Genomic DNA, 21,142 nt, shown 5'->3' with positions numbered 1-21,142 from the left:
CATACAAGCAAGTACTCTAGCAACAGTCTTGCCCTATATGAACACAAATAAGGACCAACTATTTAACTCGCATCAGAACATAATGGTATGTGGTATGCTAAATCTGAAATACACATGTTGAGACAAATCCTAAAAGACCAATAACTGTTTCAAACAACTGTGGATTCTTTAGCTCTGGGAGCCAAGTTCCAAAACTAAAGACTTTTCCATTTTGAAGGAAATAATATTTTTAAAAGCAGTGGTCTTAAATGATTGCTCACTTTCAACATTTTCTGTCATAACATTGTTTTAAGGGGGGGGTTAACGAATTGCTGTAGCTTGGAGGAATAAAAGTACAACTTTTAAGGCTATATTTCCCTTAGTAAGTGCGTAATATTGATCTTTGAGGACACAGCAAAATTCTTGTTTTCATTAGGGGAAAAAAAATAGAACATTGACATTTCTGTTGCTGTGTCATCCATAAGGATTTCAGCATTTTACTTTTTTTGTCGATTAACAAATAAATCAAAAGAGATATTTTTTCAAGGATGCTGATCACCTGCGTGGCATGATTATCTAGTTATTCAGTGTTCTGTACCTTTGAAAATTAGATTAATCTCATTTATAAAAGACTAAACTGCAAAATTTAAAAAGGTACATGGTGGAATGAGTTAATCACTCTGGTTCTGCAAAGAAAAATTGTTAGTCTTTAACTTTTTGCAGTGTCAGGAAGCCCATATATTCAGTGGAATTACTTAAGAGAACATAAAAAAGAACTATTTGTAGCACATAAAGTTGAGCGCACAGTGGTCTTTTTACAACTGGAGTCTGATAGGACAGGGCAGTATGTCTATCCTAATGCATATGTGTACTACATGTGGTTTTATTTGAACCTGTGCATAAATACTGATCTCAAACTTCAGAATGAAATAATCTTCCATATTTGGTGTTAGTGACTGATTTTATTATGCAGCAGCAAAGATGTCAGAATGAGTGTTTCTACTGCAATGCTGTTTGCTTTTGTGTAAGGCAAGTGTTGTCTGAGCCTTTATAGAACTGTAAAGTACAGTTCAAATGTGAAAAAATGTCAGCTAGTTATATATGGCAGCAAATGGTGCTGATTATTTTACCTTTGACAAAGTGGAAAATTTAAAGGTTGGTGTGTCCCATTTTATTAATACAATAAAATTTTACAGTGTTGTTCTGGGCTTAGATATATGTTCTTTAGTGTTTATTATCCCTCAGTTACTGTAAAAATTTTTGATTTGAAGTCTGGCATCATTGTTCAGAATGCTAATTCTGGAAATTAATTAACATATGAAAGCAAATGCATATCTATTTGTCTCCATTTCTTTGCTTTCGCTAACCAAATCAAAGTTGGTGTTTTCTTGTAATATGCAGGAGAGATGGAACGCAGAGACCATATTTTTTATCATTTAGCACTAGTTTATAGCTTCCACAGACTTGTCCTAATAATGAAGCTATGAAGGATATGACAAGAATGGTGATATTAAATTTCTCTAGACTAACAGTAAATTTTTCCATTCTGATGTCAAGAATGTAGAGCATCTGGAATCTGCAGTGTGAGTAGTTCAGTACGGGAACACTTTCATCAATTGCTTAGCTATTTATTCTCCTCCTAGGAACAAGCAGTCTTCTATAGAATATAACACTATGAAGGAAGCAATTTTCTAGAACTGGAAAAATTCTTTATGTCCTGTTGTTTCTGATTTAAAAGCTTTCCATTGCTGCTTAGTCTTAAATCTTATTGCATGGGCAAATTTAGCGTACACATTTTAAAATGGGAATTACTATTATTATACACTCTGTTCTTAAGACTGTATAAAGCTAAATTGTATTAATTAAGCTTAAGAAAAACTGAAGATACTCTGAAGACTGCTTAAATGTGTAAAAAGAACAAATTGAAATTAATCTGTTACCTTTTTAAGTAGGGACAGTGCTGAGTTTTCAAACATAGTTGGATTTTTCCCCTGAAATTATTTCCGTAGTCCAAGCTGGCAGAATGCTACAAGCTTTATTCTGCAGCCATTTTATCTTTCTTGCTCTTGCAACAAGTCCAAAATCTTCAGAGCAGTTTCTCTATCCGTGACAAGCTGTTGTAAATTTTAGTTTCAGATTATGTATATTTAATCTACATGCTGATAGTTTTAGATATGGACTATTTCTGTAAGCAAGGTTATCTATTCATTGTTTTTTAATCCTCTGTGTCACTTTTCTTGGCTGAACTAAATTTCATGAAAGTATATTTTATGTCCAGTATTAACTTCTTTTAAATTTCTTTATTTTTCAATCAGGTAACTGGGATTCAATAGACTATACAAGCACTTCAAAGAACCACTCCCTCTTCCACTCTCACAAGAGTTTTATAGTATTCCTATGTGCAGTACTTGTCTCCTTTTATTAATATTTTCATGCAGTAGGCTTTTACTTAGTTCACATAAGTGTTAGGTAATGTACCTAATGTATAGAAGATGAATATAGATAGTGTACTAGTATCTAAAACTAGGAGGTCCATTGTTTATCTGGAACTGGATCCTGTTACTACCACTGGATTATGTGACCCTGTTTAATCTAGAAAGGGCCATTTTTCCTTTGTTTCAATGATTTGGGAATGTCCAGGGATGATGACTTGTGATCTTGTTTGTTTTTTTTCCCCAAGTTGTAGGACTGACTGGACTTACCTCCCCTCTTATAATTGCAAAATAGTCTTACATCTCCATGTTTAAACTCATTGTTACTTGTTTTTATGTATGCTCAGGTCTTCTGGGACCTTTGAATATATGATCTGCTTTTAAAAATCAAAGTAAACAAGTTTTTCTTGTGTAAGTCATGTTTACCTTACTGAATTTTGACACCTGAAGTATTTTGATATTGGAAAATCCCAGTGGACATATGATTCCTTTTAAATATAAAAGCTGGCTAAATTTAGGCAAACTAGACAGAAAAAAAAATAATTACACAAACCTGAGTAGAATAGCAACAGTGTATAAAAAAAGCAAATTTTTTTTTTTTTTGCAAGACTCTTTACAGTGTTGCCAACATCAGGCATTAAAAAAACTAGGATTTTTGTTGGCTTTTTGTGACCTTTTTTTTTTAAACACAACTTTTAGACAGTTTTAAATTTTTTTCTGTCTGTTTATTTAAATTGTGGGCATCTTTCAAAAAAATGTGTGCAAAATACTTTTTATAATAGGAGGTTCATGCACGTCATATGACTCAAGGAGGTGGAACTTTAAGAGAAACATCAAATTGAGACCAAGAGCGTAACTGAGGCCTGGCAGTGATGTACTTCCAGAGGTAGCATTCAGCTCTGAGGTGCTGAGTTACAGATCATTCCATTGCTTACACAAAGAACATACATTTTTAATTTACAAAACAGTTCATCTGAATATGGGAGGTATAGCTATGACCTTTTTGATTGTTAGTTTTTATTTTTAGAAGTGATCAAAAGTGCTCATTATAGCATCACTTCAGTCTTTATAATTGCTACTGAAAAAGTTAAAAATACTTGGTTTCAAAAGCCTGGCAATACTAAATCCAGTGAGAAATTTGCATTTATTTCTGTGCCTTTGGCACTGCTTGCCATTAGAAGTTTTGCAGGAAGTTTGAGGTTGAGTTGAAACAGTCTTTGCTGTTAAGTTTAGATTACTTCTGTTGCTCTACGGCATCATCTCTCTACAGTGACTCCTTACAGGGCTGCAGAGATTTGAGCTACTGCCCTTTAGGTGTTGGAAAGGTGGATGTGACAGATTATCAGACCTGGTAATTTAAATCGGGACAATGTCTAGTTACCAGTGTAGCGGCTTCAACTTCATTACCGGCTTACAGTAATTTGACAAATTGTTTTGTCCCTGTCCATATCACAAAAGCACTTTCTCTTAAATCCCATTTGCTGAAGTCATATGCTAGCCACAGTTTTCACTGTTTCTTCACACTGCAATGAGCAACAACACCACACTTTACGTAACTGAGACACAAATAAAATGCAACATTTTAGTTGGAGGGGTGTGTTTGGAGAAGATTCACATACTGGCTTTCTTCATATGTAAAAATTCGAATGTCCATCTGAAAATTTTTTATTCTGTGGTACTGGGAACCACAGAAGGAGAGAAAATGAGACTCTGTAAAGGTAAACCTTTACAGGTGCTAGCACCTTCTGCAGCCATTACCTTCTGTTTGGAAGGAGGCTGTAGCTGAGTCAGATGATCTGGAATTACACTAATTTAACTTTAGACATATTCTAGATTTTAGCTATTTGTTCTCTCCAACTAAGTCCTCCTTCTGCCTGATTTTCATTTGGCTCCTTGATTGAGGTGTGTTTTTAAATTTCTGGCTACATAGTTCTCAGTTTCAAGAGGAGTTTGAAGAGCGGGAGTGTGATGCTCTCCAGCATGCTGCATGGTGCAGTCCTCAGGTTGTGCTGCTGTGAAGGGTGGGATCCTGATCTTCTGGCTGCAAGCCCAAAGCAGTGCAGAATTAGAAACATAGCCATGATACCAGATAAAATCAGTCAGCACCTGTCTAATTTTCGCCACTTCCCCAGGAGAGTTGCACAGACTGTGTGCATTGCTGTCAAAACTAGAGTAGTGCACTAGGGGCATGAACACCAATTTTTCTAGGAGGGACAATTCAGGACTATATGAGTCAGTGAAGCCCACAGACACTTTTGACCTGGATGTGGAAACCTTAATGTGTGTAAGCACCTGCAGAGTTAGTCAGTCCTGGAGTGCCGGCAGACAGGATTTTTCTCTGGGAGTTCTGTGCATAAAGCCTGTCTCATTATAGGCAGATTCAGTCCCACCCTGTGTCACTACTGTAATAGTTAATCCATCAGGGAACATGAACTTTCATTTTATTTTCACTGGGGATTTAATTATAAAAGCTTTGAAGAGCAAGTTACAAGGATAGAATAGTTTTACAGTTGATTATATATGAAATGTAAGCAGATCTGATGGATCAAGGAAAATAAAGATGTTGTACATCTTTTATTTAAAAGGAGTGGTTGAAGTTAATATTTTCTCTCTTCTGAATGGCACATGTGAATTGCTCCTAAGCAGCTATGCCACAGTGTAAGCTTACATTGAACTTTCTATTCCATTTTTGAACAACCTTCATGTTATTGTGAGGTAAACGTATTTGCAATCAAAATTGGCTATGTGAAGAAATAAAAGGCTAGGTGTAAGGAATTTTAAAAAATTTTTTCTAAATGAAAATGTTTTTAAAGCATAAATTGAATGATAAAAATAACCATTTTTGTTAAGTGCTGAAGTTCTAATAGTCCAGAAAGTTGGAGCCGAGAGTCCCATTCAAACCTCTGTTCTCTGGGTGTCGACTCAGTCACTGACTGTGTGTTACTAGGCAAGGCTCAGTGTTTGTTTTCTGTCTGTGCAAAATTGTAGTGGTTTGAGTTGTATATTCTTCTTGCAGTATTTCTGAAGCACAAATGGACAGATTTAAATAAAAGCAAGATTCTAAGAGAAATGAATGTCAACCACTGAAAAAGCTTGGATCACAAAAAGAATGTATCTGGAAGGAACATTTTTGCCAGAGTATTTTACTGAGAGGCAGTAAAAAGACAAAAATGTTAAATAAGTGGATCCTAAAGGTGCTGTATGTAATTTTGAAAGGGATATATAGTGCTTGGAAAGGTTGAATAATTATGTTTACTAATAAATATTCCAAATTATAAGTTTTAGGGAGATAATAGGCATAATAACCATAGGTAACCTATAACTTACAACAATGTTCTTTACCAGTAGAATATCTTGTAAATCTGTCCTTGTGATGAACAGCAGCACTTATTCAGACTAAAAATAATAACAGGACCGTGTATCTTGGATCCCAGAAGACTATTGGTGTTTTTGTAGACAGCAGACAGGAGAAAAAGGCATTTTGTCCTTTTTACCCCAAGTAATCCCACTGGAAAATTAAACATGTGCTATGAATTGATATCAACTCCTGCCAGGTTACCTCCCTAAAGAGGGCTGCTGCAAACACTGTTGCTACATTTCTTGGACAGCAGTTTGATGGCCTGTGTGCATGATGGATATTTTATGCTGTATGCTACTGTGAAACAGTGTGCTACTGTCTGCCCCTCAGAGACCGCTGGTGAGGTGTGCCACAAATAACTGGGAACAGCAATTGCTTTAACTCTACGGAGAATCTCAAATACCTGCAAATTAAAAATGTTACTGAAATATTTCTGTGTGTGCATCTGAGAAAACGGCGTTGGTTTTGTTTTTTAATGTTTAATCCTGCAAAACTGAGCAGTTCTTTTGTCTTGCTGTGGATTCCTACTGAACACGGGATAAAAAAAATATTAAGCAATATATTAGCAAGAAATATTTAGAAAAACCACGAACCATTTTTTAATGGACCACCCTATCCAGTTTCTGTTCTTTTAAGGAAGTTTTTCCTATTCATGACTCATTTCACTCTTTGGCTAACATCAAGGGAAATGGAATAACGATTAAGCAAAGGAATGTATGTTTTTTTCTGGTTTTGTCCTTTTTTCAAAACCTTTATGAATTTTCTGCATAACCTTGTGTAAATACATATAGATGTAGAAGTTTGACAACTGTGACAAGGTAAAAAGTACACTGCTAATACTTGCTTCTTAGTAATTTTTTTAAAATGTTCCTTTTGATTCCTCAAGTTAATGTTATGCTGGATACTCCAGACTCCCTATTCAGTTAAAAATGACATGCTCCAGGCAGCCAATTACACAAAACTGTTAAGTGAAATTAATGAGATCACCCCTAGATTACACTTTGTGTTTTATTTTCATTTTATAGGTCTGTATGAGCTGTTGGCTGCATTGCCAGCCCAGCTGCAGCCGCATGTGGACAGCCAGGAAGACCTGACCTTCCTCTGGGATATGTTTGGTGAAAAAAGCCTTCATTCACTGGTGAAGGTAAACCACATTTAAGTCAGATTCTTTTTGAGAAGAACATATGGAAAATTGTTTTGAGCGCCATCTAGTAAACCAGTGATCAAACTGTTGCTCAGTGAAAACAAAACAGCCTTGTTTTAACTCTGTTTCTGTCAGGGGTGGAAGTTGTTAAATAAAATTCTACCAAAAATACATAGATGATTTCATTTAAGAGTGATGTTTTGGCAGTGTAATGTTAATGCAGCAAACATATGTTGTTTGCCCTTGTTTAGAAAAAAAAGTACAAAATAGTAGCAGGAAATCTGAGACTTCTCTATGGTCAACATTCAAGACCTGGAGTTTAGCTTAAATAAATAAATGTTCACAGCAAAAATTAGAAGGAATATATTTTCTGAGGTCAAGTATGGCAACAGTTCAGTAGCCACATTAATTTAAAATAATTTCCTTTAACAAAGTCAACTGAAATTCTAGTAAGCTGTTTCTTTTATTGGCTTGCCTCCATTTAAAATTGTGTTTTGCACATAAATACGTTGGACTAAAGTATGACCTAAAATAAATTTGGAAGAATACTTGAGTAAAGTGTCCTGCTATGAAAATGATCAGCAACAAGAAATCAAAGCATGCCATGGGAGCATGTAGAGCTACCCTAATAATGTTAAAATTGCTTATAGCAGTAAAATGGGACCAATCAGCTGGTTAGAAATGTTCCACTCCTACAAAATAAGTATGTCTTCAGTCTCTACTACAGAGCTAATTCAATCTAGAAGGAAATTCTGATGTCTCAAATGAGCCAGTAGGTGGTAGTAACCCATGCCATGAACATACACACTCACACATAATTGAGCAGAATTTGTTACCCTTGTCAGTCGCTGATCTAAAGGAAGCTTAAAATTGAGATTATTTCGATGTAGGTTTGAAAGAGTCATCTTTTTCCATTTGTTTCAAATGTCTTATTCTGGAAAAAGATGTAATAATGTTGATACTTGGCCAAAATTATTTTCAAAATAGCTGGAAATTTACATATAAAAGTAAACACAAGTATTTTCTGGTAGTTGATACACAAAAGCCACAGAGGAATAGTGCTTGGCTATACTTGCTCGCCTGAATAACTTCATCAAAGTTACTGAAGTGCAGTGATTGTCCCAGATTCCTTACTGCTTTGCTGCAGCTGTCTGTTCAGGTGGCTCAGAAGATAAACTGCAAGGGGAACACCAGTCATCTTTCTAATATAGGCTGACAGTGATGTGCATCCAAGCAAAATGTTAGGTCTGTTGCTAAATTGAATTTCTTTCTGGATTTGGAATTAAAGAAGGCTGATTAGAGAATGAGCACAGATCTGTGAAGCACTGACATTTCAACATTAGCTCTAATTTTCTAGTGAGGCAAAACCTAATTCTCTAACTCCGCTTGCTCCCTTTTGTCCCTTCACCCAAAAGAAGGCAAAGATAGTGCAACAGTAACTGTCTTACCTTGAGTATAGTCTCAGTTTGGAAAAGTTGGCTCTCCTACTGGCTCTCTTAGTTGCATGCCCTGGTTACCATGTTGTTTGTATTGCAGGGTGGATTGGTCTTTCTGATTTTAACAAAAAAGAATTGAGAAAGTTTTCTTGAGGCAGATAAAGCTTTGGAGATCAGTGAATAGTCATTTTATTGCAGTTACCACAAGAAGGCATTGAAATATTCTAACCATCCTTATTATTTATCTTGTACATTTTAGGTCCAAGTATTAAATGTATATGTAACTGACCCTGTGAATTATTCTTTTAATGTCCTATTAAGTCTCACACTAGCTTAAGATTCAGTTTAAACAATTAAGTCTGGTTTTAGTATTCACTAGTTGCATTTCTTTAATACACTATATTAATTTCATTCAAAAGACAAAGTTTTTTAATTGTAAGAATTGAGACTATTAAGAGCATCTGGTCAACCTCAGTGCATATCACAGGCTATCCAGCCTCACCTTCTAAGTTCTGTGGAGTTCAGGTATGGAAAGTAGGGCATAAAGAGCTTTGAAAAGGTTATCTAGTTCATATCCCTGCCCCAAGGGGGGCTTAACTATATGAAAATCATGGTATTTGCTTGACCTTTAACACATTTTTTTTTTTTAAAAGAGTTATTCAGTATCAAGTTTCAGAGAAGGCAGTTGATAGCCTTTTTGGAAGAGAGCTGTAAGAGCAGAAGAACCCCATCTGCCATAGTTTTTTCCGTTACAAGGCTTCAGAAGTGCCAAATCTTTCTTTCTGGGTTCTGATGTCTTATTTGAAAGACTGTTTTTCCTAGCAATAACTTCTTAAAGTCAACTGTACTTGCAAAGACAAATGTTTTTAATTCTTCAGGCAGAGAATGATGACAGATATTTAGCTATTTAAAAAAAAAAAAAAAAAAAAAAGCCCCAAACCTTGTCTTGGAGTTCTCTTCATTCAGTATTGTTGGACAAAAATCTCTTTGTGAACTTGGATCGGCCTGAGCTGTTCTAAGAAGTCAGAAATGGAAAAGTTGTATTAGATCATCCAGTCCATTCCCCTGCAAATACTGGATTGTTCCCTACAGTACATTCCTATTGTAGTAAGTAAAACCAGCAAAAACTGATGCAACTGTTCTTGCTGTCCCTTTTCACAATAAAGGAATCTGTTGATTAGAATTTAGTTTGCAAAGTATAGAGAAGAGGGAACCCGCAACTATTGTTGACATTTTGGAAGAGAAAACTGGCTCTGGATAGTGAGTGTTTAAAATTTGTCTCTGCTTCCCTCAATTTGTTACTTCCTTGTCTTATTACATGACTCTTAAGTTCTACTAGAAATCTTCAGCCATCTCATTACTTTTTATGTAGCAGAGATCCCAGTAATTCTGTAGAGATTTATAGAAAAGAAACATGAAGAGATGATCCTTCAGGGTAATTATGAGCACTAACGTAGCTGAAACCTGAAATAGTAAACATGTGCTCTGCTTGGATTTTTTAATTTTAGAGGAACAGAAGGGATAAATAAAGATCTGTTCTAGCTTCTCTTTTAGCTTATTTTTAGAGGAGCTGCAAGAATTTCCATGTACGTTTGCTTGCTGTTAGTGCACCAGACACATGTTTTACTGTTTGTCTGTTTAGCTCCAGGGTTAAGCTTCTACTTGCGCTGTCGCGCTGTCTGGTTGTGGATATAATGCTGAAAAATTGAGTAAGCTTATCTGTTGGGCTCCTACTGAAGTATTTCTTAACGAGTTGCAGTTTACTGATTGGTTTTGGCCAACTCATAGCATTCACAGTCCTTTAGCCAGTACTGTACTTTGCATTATGAAAAAGAAGCCACAGTGAGTGGTATTGCTGTTCCTCTTGATAGGAAAGAGTTTATACACCCAAAAAGCAGTACGTGGCACTGGAAACGAAAGTAAGGAATATTTGGTGAATCTAGTCTGATTTTATTAAAACTGCATATTATTTTGGTAGCTGACCCTGCAAAACCCTAATTTGCGCTAATTTTCTATTAGTTTCACCTGGATATGACTTGAAGTTCTGAGAAATTATTTTATATGCAATAATGTTTGTCCATGTTGATGGCTAATAAATTTTCCAAAAATAAAATAGTCGAGTGTATCCTTGTGTAAGTTCTTTGGCATGTAAATTGGATCCTATGATTACATAGCCCTAATTTTACAGTCATTGTGGTATAGAAGTATTGGAAATTTTTGATGTGAAGACTGACTTTTCAATATGTAAATGTAAATGCTTTCAGCCTACTGTGGTTCCTTTGTTGGTAGTGAGAAAAATAAAGATAGCATTTACAAAAAATGAGCTGAGTAGGGCAAAGCAAAAAGAATCGATTTGACACATACTTAGAGTGATAAAATCAATGATCTGCAGATGATGTGCTTTCAGTCTGGACTGGTACAAGCCTAGTTCATAAGGCAAGTTTATACACTCATAGTTTCTACCCAGAGCTTTTACACAGAAACTCCATGAAGAAAGCTATTAGTCTGTAGGATGAATGACTTTGCATCTACAGAATCGCAGAATTTCAATAACATTTAATGACTTGTTTTATGTTAGAGGATAGATTACCTCATAACAGTGCAACCATTCACCTGGAAGAGCTATGCAGGTTCTTTAGGCACGTGTGGAGGGGTTATATGGTGCAGCTTCCCCTACCTTGTGATGTTTCAAACATGCTGCAGCCAACATCAATGCATGTGCTGCACAGATCATGTGTGCTCACCTCCTGTGACATGCACCATGCCTGGCACAAGCTCAGGAATCCACACATGTGGATCTTCTTCCCACAAGAACGTAGACGAAACGGTCTTCTGATTATGTGAGTTGTTCTGATGAGTCATGTGTGACAACTGATTGTTCTGAACTTTTCATGGGGATGACCCACAAATAGAGGAAATGATATAAATGATATCCGTGTGTGTGTGTGTGTCAAAGGACTGGGAAGGTAATGGTGGCTGAGGAGGATGAGATGGTGTATAAGACCTGAGCATGACACAAATGATCTCAAATGAAGGTTGGAGACTGTACTGAGATGGAGTTGGCTTTCTTCATGGCAGCCTGATGATGTTAATGTTGATTATTTTAACACTTCAGGTTTGAAGCTGATATTGAATTATTTTCTTTTCTGAACATACAAAAGTTACTTACTTTCACATTACTTTGTTCTTCATGTATACTTCCTACAGAACTAATGTTTATACTGTCTTCATTATTTATTGTTGGAACTGTCTGTTTTCTGTGGCTCACAGTAACTTTTTTCTGTTAACCGTTGTGTAATACAGAAGATGTAGAGAGCAGGGTGTATTTGTGAGGGGGCTTTGATGGCTAGTATGTTTGCACCTATTAAGAGAATGGTGAGAGCAGTTTCTGATTTCAGGGCATTAAAAACCAGCCACCTCAGAAGGAGCTCAGAGGAGCTGCATTACTCAAGAGCAGCAACCTTGGAAAATGCACTGGAAGAGAAAATGGGACTGGGATTTGGTAGTCCATAGGTGGCATCTAACCTCAGATCTAACAGAGTGGTTGGGTTGTGGTTTGGGGGGGAAAGCATTGGAGAGTTGCAGAGATGTGTGGACCACCTTGTAGTGGGTGGAATTATTGAAACTGATAGCTCATTCTCTAAAATGTTGCTTTGGTACTTGAAGTCCTTAAGGTTCTTTATTGCTGAGTTCTCAACTGTATTTATTTAAAAAATCTGTGCCTTGGTAAAGGGAATAGGCTTCAGTTCTGTAAATTCATGTGGAGGTCTGAAGTGCTGTTTGCTTTGGAGATGGGGGAAAAAATGAAGGAAAAAGCAGTGTGAGTAAGCATTTACCACCTGGCCATCTGGAGGAGGAGGTGTGAGTGTGGTGGTTGGCAGCCAGTAACAATTCATGGCCAATGAAAAATAATTGTTCTTCATGCTCTAGAGGAGAATCAAGCAAGGTTGCTTCTTACGTTATAGTTTACATCTTTCAGTCAGAGAAAGCATTCAAAGCCTACTGATGCAAGAGTGAAGTGAACATTCTTGTAATGCAGACTGTCCGAACAATGCACAGATGTGGTCCGTTATGCTGGTTTGAAAACTACCCTTTCTGGCAAGGAGACAAGGAATTTACTGAGTTAAATTCATTAATATTGATGTACTATATAATAGGTAGCGGTTATTTGTTATTCTTTCAATCCAGATCATCATACATCAAGGAAATCTTAATTCTTGCAAGGTTGTCCTTGTTCAGTGAATGTCTCTTGTTGAAAGAGGCATGGTCCAGTCTTGCCTCAAGTCCTATTGGCAAAACGCAGGATACACAAAGTTTTCAGCAGTAAGGAACATATAGACAGAATTAGGATACTGAATCTTCAAAGAAATACAAAAGCTGCATGAAAGAAATTTAAGGCTCTCTTTTTATTTTTCTCATTGTCTGGAGAGATAGCTTGTTCTCCAGTTAATTTTTGAAGCGTCCTGCTTGGGTTGTATATACAGAATATATATGGAGGAGTGCTAAAATTTTAGTAGTCTTCTCATCCAGAGTATTTGTAGGTAATGGTCTAATTCATATACTGAAATATAAACTTGCCACATACTTTCTGCTTATCAAACGATGAAAACTATTGGAAAAATAATACTCTGTAAGAAAGCCTCTTGATGACTGGCAATAGTTTGCATTTGTATTTGGAGTTATTACCACTGAAGCAATGAGTCGTTTTGCTTCCATCAAAATTATTGCATTAAAAAAAAGTGTAATGCAAGGTGTTATTCCTTATGAAATGCCACATAAATTTAAAGTGTTACTTCTGAAGCCAAAGTGGCTTTTTTGAGACTTGCTCAATAGCCAGCAACTGAAATCTGCAAGTAAAGAGATCACTGTTAGCTGGAGGCAGTCAGCTGCCTTTAAACTTAATTTCCATGGGAACAGTGATCAGATTAATCAAAATAAGGTAATTGAAGTTTTACATAAAATAGTACAGGATCTTTACTTTATTCAGACTGATACTGTTTCCGTGGAAACAGGGAAGAGGTAGCTAGCAGCCAGGCGTTAAGCAAATGGTTGCTTCTTCCATTGAGATTGGGGAGGGTCAATTCTGGTTGATGTGTGTGTTGAACCCTTTGACTTGTTTGTGCTCTTATTGTATAACACAGTACATAAGGTAATAACTGGGCAAGAAAAAGCAAAATAAATGGATTCCTCTTTGAAATCATAGCTATACCCCCAACTTTCCACATGTTATAACATGTAACAGGTTTACTGTTTCTTCTCTGAGTAAAGACAAAGTTGTTTTGGTGTCTGTTCACATATACATACCTGTGCTTATTTGTGCCTTTACTAAAGTGAAAAAATGCACCTCCAATTTATTGAAAAAGTGGTCAGGAATAGCTTTGGACAGTGTAACCGTGTTTGTAAAAAATGCAAATCAAGTTAGTGCCAAATGGATTGATAGTGCAGTTGTAGTGAAATATGGATCCTATGTGATGGTTGAACTAGAAGTATTTTTATAATTGAAGCTAGTAGATAGTTTACTAGGAAACAGATAGGTAGTGGACATTAAATAATAATTTCGTCCTGAAGTCTATTGAATGTGTTCTCCTGTGGCAATTACTTTTCTGTTGGGTTTTGTTGTGGGTTTTTTCATATATTTTTATTTTCTACTTTTTGGTAGAAGTTTAATTGGATATCTAGTGTTGTCCAAACTTTTGACAAAGAAGATATTTGGTATCTCTAGCCTCTTGCAGTTTCTACATCAGAGTTGCTAATGTGTTTAGTAATAGGCACTTGCAACTTTTCATCTAGATTTTTATAAGGAAGTCCTGTTCCTGTCATCAGGTCCTTTCAGCTCACTTTGTTAAAAATAACAAGAAGAAAACAATTCAAAAACCAGTTTCCAAAGTATCAGTTAAACTATCTTGTTGACAGTTTAGTCTCATAAAAGATGTAGAAGTTGGGCTGGTAATCAGAAGTCTCTACAGGTATGGTGTACCAATAAATTTTTGAAATTAAAAATAAAGCAGATAAGCTTATTAAATCAGAAGTGCAAAGTGTTGGTCTATGACTATTACTTGAAACTTGTGAATAAATCAGTGCTTTGGAATGTGAAAAAACTTTGGTTTAGGTTAAAATCCAGACGGAGGCATTTTTTTGGATCAGTGGTAATTGATTTAAAGTTTCTGCTGGGAAACCTCCAAAGAGTAGCAGAAATCCAGCCAAAATGTACTGGACATAAGAAGTAAATCAATCCTTCTAAGACAAATAGTTTGTAATTTCATTGTTACCGAGGGGGCAATGTACCAGCCTGGTGACAAAATTGCTGCAGCAGTTTGAAGAGAAGTTTTAGAACCCAAATCTCTGCTCATACCCAGATTTTTTTTGTGTCTTATGAAGCTTGCACAGTATTTATTTAACCAAAGTGATACATTTTTTGTCCGATACTGAGGCCAATCAAAGGTCTTGTAAGCTGCTCAGTAATAGTAGTCTGATAAATACAAGACATCCAAGGATAATGTAATTTTAAACTGTTTTTCTGCAGTGTTCTTTTCCCTTGGACCAGAAGTTCTGTGGCAGAACATGTGAGGGAGTGTTTAAAGCAATTTTTTTGGTGTTACTGTCTTGGACTATTTTCCTTTTAAGAAAGTCATAACTATACAAACAATCCTCTGCAGTGCAGAAACATTGTAAGAGTTAAGAAGAATGGGATGCAGTGGTTATAAAATCTTTCTGAAGCATGGAAACTGATACAATAAATTTAATAAAAATCTTAAAAATAAGATTTAGCAAAAATGCCTGCCTATGTTTCCTACCAGCAGGTTTTGTTCGTGCTTATGTTGATTTTCCTTCTTTTTTTTAAAAAAAATTGTGATTGTATCCATTCTCCAGCTAATCCTCATGAAGTTAATTTTGTAGGATTCAGTAGTTCATGAGTTCTACTCATCTTTTTTTTTTTTTTTTTTTTCTTCCCCCATTACTTTTCTTTCATCTGTGGTGCCTTAAACACTTTTTTAAACTTTTTTCTGGTCATCTCTATTATAACCCTTTTTAAACTTTTTAGTATACTACACATGCACTATTTCTTTGGGCTTACAGATAGCATCGTTTGTATAGCAGTGTTCTCTTAACCACAGGTTGTTTCTCTAGCCATTTCTGTGTATCTTTGTAGAATCCAGTGCTCAGTTTTGCGAGTGTGGTGGTCGGTGGAGCATCACTTCAAACATAAGTTACAGTTGAGAGCTGCAGCATGTAAGTGTTTAATGTACCGGTGCTATCCACATGGTGCACAGTCACTGCAGAGTAACCAATCAGTTGCTGAAGAAATAAGATTAAAATGCAAGGCTTACTTATCTGTGCAAATCAAGGATAAGGAATTTACAACAGGCAATTGCTGTAACTTGACTATGCCTTCAGTGAAATAGCAAAACGTAAATGTGCAGATTCACTTTGATGTAGCATCTTCAATATGATGACATAGTTCATTTTTATGCTACAGAGAGAAGGGTTTTTTGCTTTCTTGCTCCAGCTGAACCACTCTAAGGTACCTGTGGTGTAAAAACCTTTCTTATTAATGTAGTGACATTTTTAAAAAGATTGAATTATCTAAAGTTAGAGCTGTCTTGGAGTTGTTTTCAAAAACCACTGGTGCCTCAGTGGTGCCATTTAGAGTTCCACATGCATATGTTATGGTAGTGTATTTTGCAGCTGTCTTCCCCTGCTCCATTTTTCTTACTAAGACCCGTTTTTTCCCCTCAGTGTGTCCTCCCATGTACATCTGCAGGCTTCCTGTATTTCTCATCTACTAAATAAGGATTGGATTAATTCCTTGTCTCTTAGGGAAGTTAAGACAGTAAGCATATAAAGATGAAATATTTGTATGGCATGTTAATGTGGCCGTATAAATTTCTAGGGAAAACATTACTCTCATCTAGTTTGCATGCATTTGCAGCCATTTCATTACATGCAAATAGTTGAGATAATTGATCTTTTATACTCCATCAGTGCTGGAGTTTGAGGGTGTTAGGAGAGTTGCCAAGTGTGGCTGACCCCAGAACATGAGGACTCTGGGCTGCTGCAGCCAAGACAGAAGTTTGGTGCACTGAGAGATGGATCTGGCCACTGATGTTTCCTGTTTGCAGGTCCAACCAGTAGTGAGGCTGAGCACCTATGCCACTAGCCCAACTGGCCAGAAAGGCTACTGCAGGCAGTGCCCTTACTGACATAAGCACCAATGGCGCTCATATAAACAGTAAAGCAGATGGCCTGGTCCCACTTCTCTCCAGCTGATCAGGGCTGAAGTTCACTGCTGGAAACACGCACACCTTTGTTCTCTAGATTTCTAAGCAGAACCGCATTTACAGATTATTCAAACAACAATATGGGCTTTAAGTCCAACTAAATAGCCATGACTGGACTCTGAGCCCTTTACCCAGCTACTGGCTAAGATGCTGAGGCCTTCAAGATATGGTTCTCCTCTTGCTTGTTGGCTACTCCAGCTTAAAGTTTGCTAGAAATGTACATGAATGATTAAATTAATTGCAGAAATATAAACACTCTCTGCTCCAATCAGTTTTCTGGACTTGGATGTCACACATGCAGACATATACCCACCAATATTACTGATGCGAAGGAATAATAAAATAAACCATTTTGACTTCTGAATTCCATTTCTTATTTTAATTTCATTATCTGTACTTTTACTCACTGTGCTAGGTGGATCAGTGTACCCCTCGATGCATCTGCTGGTCAGAAACAATACATTTTTGCTTCAGAATTGTTTGTCTTAGAGAATGTTATGCCAAGTAGGCCCTTTGTGGTCTCACCTTCAATTTTAGGTTGTTTTCCCTCTGATTTTTGACCTGTTGCCTTTCTCCTTCACCCTGTTTCACAGACCTCTAAGATTAAATCATTGTTCCTAAGAGGAGGAAATTTTGAACCTTGGAGCCAATGACTTTTCTTCCCCAGTGGCTCAGGTACAGTGTGAGCCTTCCTGAAGAACATAATATTTACTGAGCAGTGGAGATGGGGGTGTGTGTGTGTGTAAGCAGTCTTATTTTGTCCATTGGAAAGTAAATCTGTATTGTCTCCGTCTCTCTTCCTAACTTGTTGATTTTGCTAGAAATCACAACCTGCACAATGGAAATGCTGGTGATATCAGTTACTCAGAAACACAACTGCCTCAATTATTTTGACATTTAAGAGTTAAAACACCCAAATCTGCCCGCTATAAATGCTAGGGATTATGTATGGGATAGCTTCAATGCTGCTTTACATTTAGTGTGGATATAATCTTCTTAAAGTATCTTCAATTTTAATGTGCTTTACAGATTGGATTTCATGAAAAAAACCAGTTTTTTGTTGAGATTTAGTGATTAAATAATCCAGTAATGACACTACAGACATACACGGCTTTAATCAGGATCAAACCATCAATCAGGCTGCAATTTTGAATTTCCAAGTTTCAAACATTCTAGGAAAAAAGTAACCCGTGTTTGTAATCATGTTAATTGGCTTCTGAAATACTAAGCTGGTCACACTGAAGTTTGGGTATGTCATTAAAAGCTAACTACAAATTATACCGTAGCACTTGCCAAGCAACAAAATATTTGTAGTTATGTGCCTATGCTCTTTCGTCTTGAAACATCCACTTTCTACCAATTTCTAACTAATTCTAACTAATAACCTGACCAAGTTTTATTATTGTTTTCTCCCAAAGGGGAAGCAATATTTTCATCTTGTTGTATATTAGGTAGTCACTGAGTAAGACCTATGGCTTGATCACATCTTCTGTCCTGCTTCTGCTCTGTCCCTGTGTTTTCTATGTATATTGGTCTTTTAACTTATTAGAATTGGATTATTTTCTGTTTATTTTTCTACTATTAAATGAATTTTTAATGTGTAAGGGACCTTTAATTCCCTTTGCTTTATGTGCATTTATTCTTTAATTATTCCTATTAACACTTCTATAACCATTCTGTCATGCCATTCATAATCATGCTGGTTTTACTTCAGCTTTTCCCCTAATTTTCTAGACCTTTAAGAATGTAGGCAAGAGTGACCTCTCATACACTGGGGTTGATCATGCAAAGCTGGATACAGTTAGAGTACTTAATTGTATTTCAGTTGAGCTGGAGGAGCTTAACTGAGTTAATCTGGATCAATATTTGTAATTTCTTGTTCTATCAAATGTAAATCAGTATTTTTGTATGATATAAAAATAAGTGTGTTGCCTTTTGTTTTTGTTAATATTATAACTCACCTATGGTGTAAAAATGCAAAAAAATGTAAATCCCTGCTTAATGATATTTCTTCTTATTTAAGTTTTTTTCTGGTTTCATAGTGAAATGCAGTATAAATCAGCCTAGGTCATGCTGGCTAATGCTTTGGTTGCATCCCACGTGAAAAAAAGGGGACTGGGGCACAGTTTCTTTTTGAAAACTCAAGAAATCTCTTGGAATCCCAGTAAGTTGATGCTTTTGTATTATTGGTCTGTATTTTCATAAATCTTTAGTTCTTGAAGAATAAAAATGCTGAACTTTATCTCTGTATTCTTTTTTTATAATAATAGGAGTGCCAATACAGCTCCCATATCTTTGTTATGGTCATCTCCTCTGTCATTAGGCAAATGCTGCTGTTTTCTACCAGCTTTCCGAAATGTAAAGATATGGCATAGCTGTAATTTTGTACATCTCTACAAATACATTTGTTATCCCTTCCAATATAAAAAGAAATTAATATATTTGCTTTGATTTGAAGCTTCCTGTAAAATGGGCTTGGATGTTTGGATGATTTAGTTCAAAAGCCTGAAGTGCAGTGGTCTGAAAAGGTACAGGGAAATAGCAGTAAATCTCTTCTAAATTACTGCGTTTTTTTTCCTCAATATTTTGTCATTATTTTTCATACTCCTCTTTTTCCTACAAAACATATTTTACTTTAGTGTGGTGTTTCTCTGTCCTCTGCAGGGAAGGTTGAGAATTAGTTGCATTCATTAACATTACTGTAATTATCTAACTGTAGTTATTTGGGACATTTTACTCCTAACATATCTCTCTAGCCTTTTAAATAAAATTTAGATCCTATCTTCATGGTTTTTAAACTAAAATTCTTACTAGACATCTTGGTTATTGGTACTAATTAATTTATTAGAATATCTTTGTTTTGATTTCCATTTAGTTTAGATTGTAGCCTGTCACCTGTCTATACTGTGCAGGCCTCAGCATCTTCTGTTCTTACATTCTGTGACTTCCAAGGTACTCACTACAAGCCTCCCACTGCTGGCTTTTATTGATTTTAATTTTTCCCCCATATCTGCATATTTTCTCCATGCTTTGCTATTTTTCTGAATTTTCTCCTACTTTTACCATTATTCCTAGAAACAAAATTAAAACTGACTTTCACCTGCTACCAAGTGTAGTGGGGAAGAACAGATCATCCTTTACTAACCACCATAAAGTGCTTTTTAATTTTGCTATCTATTTTTTAAGATTTCATGACTTCATATCTTCATATCAACTTTAGGTCTGGGATTTCACCAGAGATGTGTTTGTCCCTCGTTGTTCAAGTTCCACTTTGTTTGTTGTGATCTGTTTGGAAAGTGTTGCTGTCAATTACCTTTTTTAGAAACAAGGGAAGATTTGAATACAAAGCATGTCCTTGTAGGTGTTCTTTGCTTTCATGACCTTGGCTTCATTAAAGAGCATTTAAGGAAATGTTTAATTTTACATTTGCAACTTGTCCTAATACTCTGAAGCACATGCTTAATTTTAGTGATTAATTGTTTTCTGTTTTGCTTTGCTTTGGTTTTTAACCAAAAGGACTGTAAGCAGGCAGAGGTAGAAGGGAACAGTAATGTTTTTAGTCCGTTTGCCTTTTGGCAGAGTCTGGTAGAGATTTTTTTGCCTGTTGCGTTTAAGCACCCTTGTGTGCTGCTTCTTTTTATTTGTGAGTCCTTCTTGCATATGGTTGATGTGGGGGGGTGGGGGTGTCTACTACTGTTAGTTTTTGTATTTTAAATTCTTCAGCATTATTTATTTGCATGACTTAGGTCCCTACAGTTTTTAATGTAAAGCTGACTAAAATTAAATTTCTAGATTTCATATTTGAGAAATGGTATAAATGGGTATGTTAGAATCTGTTTCTAGTGCAGGTGACCTCTTTTAAATTATTTCAAAAGTATCTAATATGTCATTTTATTAGTGTTCGGGGTTGTGATCTGGTGTTTGTGGCACTTTGATCTGGTTTTAGTTGTGTTTACAACAGAATTCTGCTGTGATGATGGAGGCCTTAAATAAGAGGGTTTTTTTATTGTTTGCGTCCTTCAGGGTAGCTTCTTTTAAAGAGTGGGAAATTTTTCTTAAGGTGTGTGATAGGGGAACAGAAAAGTGAAAATAGTAATTGTGTCATTGTGTTTTGCATGCATATGAATGCCTAAAAGGTGGGATTTTTTTCATCTTATCAGTAAATTTTCATATGTATGTACATGCAACTTGCAGTGTCAGTATTTTCCTTAAACTGTAATTTATGGTGAAATAACATAATGTTATGAATTAAAATGAGAGAGTTTGGGGTTTGTTTGGGTTTCTTTTTGCATCTGAATTTTATTAATTGCTTGACCTCTGCTCTGTCATAACATGTTGCATAGGATGTAGAAAAACCTGAACAGTGAGCTACATATTTCTCATATCGCATAAATTGTACTGACCCCACTAGATGGTGCTAATTGATAAATGTATGTTTGTGTGTGTGTGTGTATGTGTGTGTGTATATATATATCTGTCTCTTATACACATAGAGCAGGAATTACTATTTTTTT

General features: G+C 36.0%; 1 protein-coding gene across 5 annotated transcripts in view; it reads left to right on the top strand.

The window, feature by feature from the left end:
- The window catches only part of MPP7 (membrane palmitoylated protein 7), a 159,212-nt gene that overhangs the window by 47,189 nt on the left and 90,881 nt on the right, over window positions 1-21,142 (top strand). For all 5 annotated transcript variants that reach the window (XM_026842253.1, XM_026842257.1, XM_026842255.1 and 2 more), the window contains exon 3: window positions 6,795-6,913. In XM_026842253.1, the coding sequence (XP_026698054.1) occupies window positions 6,795-6,913 (119 nt within the window). The remainder of the gene's footprint in view (window positions 1-6,794; window positions 6,914-21,142) is intronic.

The sequence above is a fragment of the Athene cunicularia genome, assembly GCF_003259725.1.
Source record: "Athene cunicularia isolate RWA chromosome 2 unlocalized genomic scaffold, athCun1 chr2_part1, whole genome shotgun sequence".
NCBI classification, from domain to species: Eukaryota; Metazoa; Chordata; class Aves; order Strigiformes; family Strigidae; genus Athene; species Athene cunicularia.
Note: the sequence above shows the minus strand (reverse complement) of the source record. Positions and strands in the feature narration are given on the sequence as shown.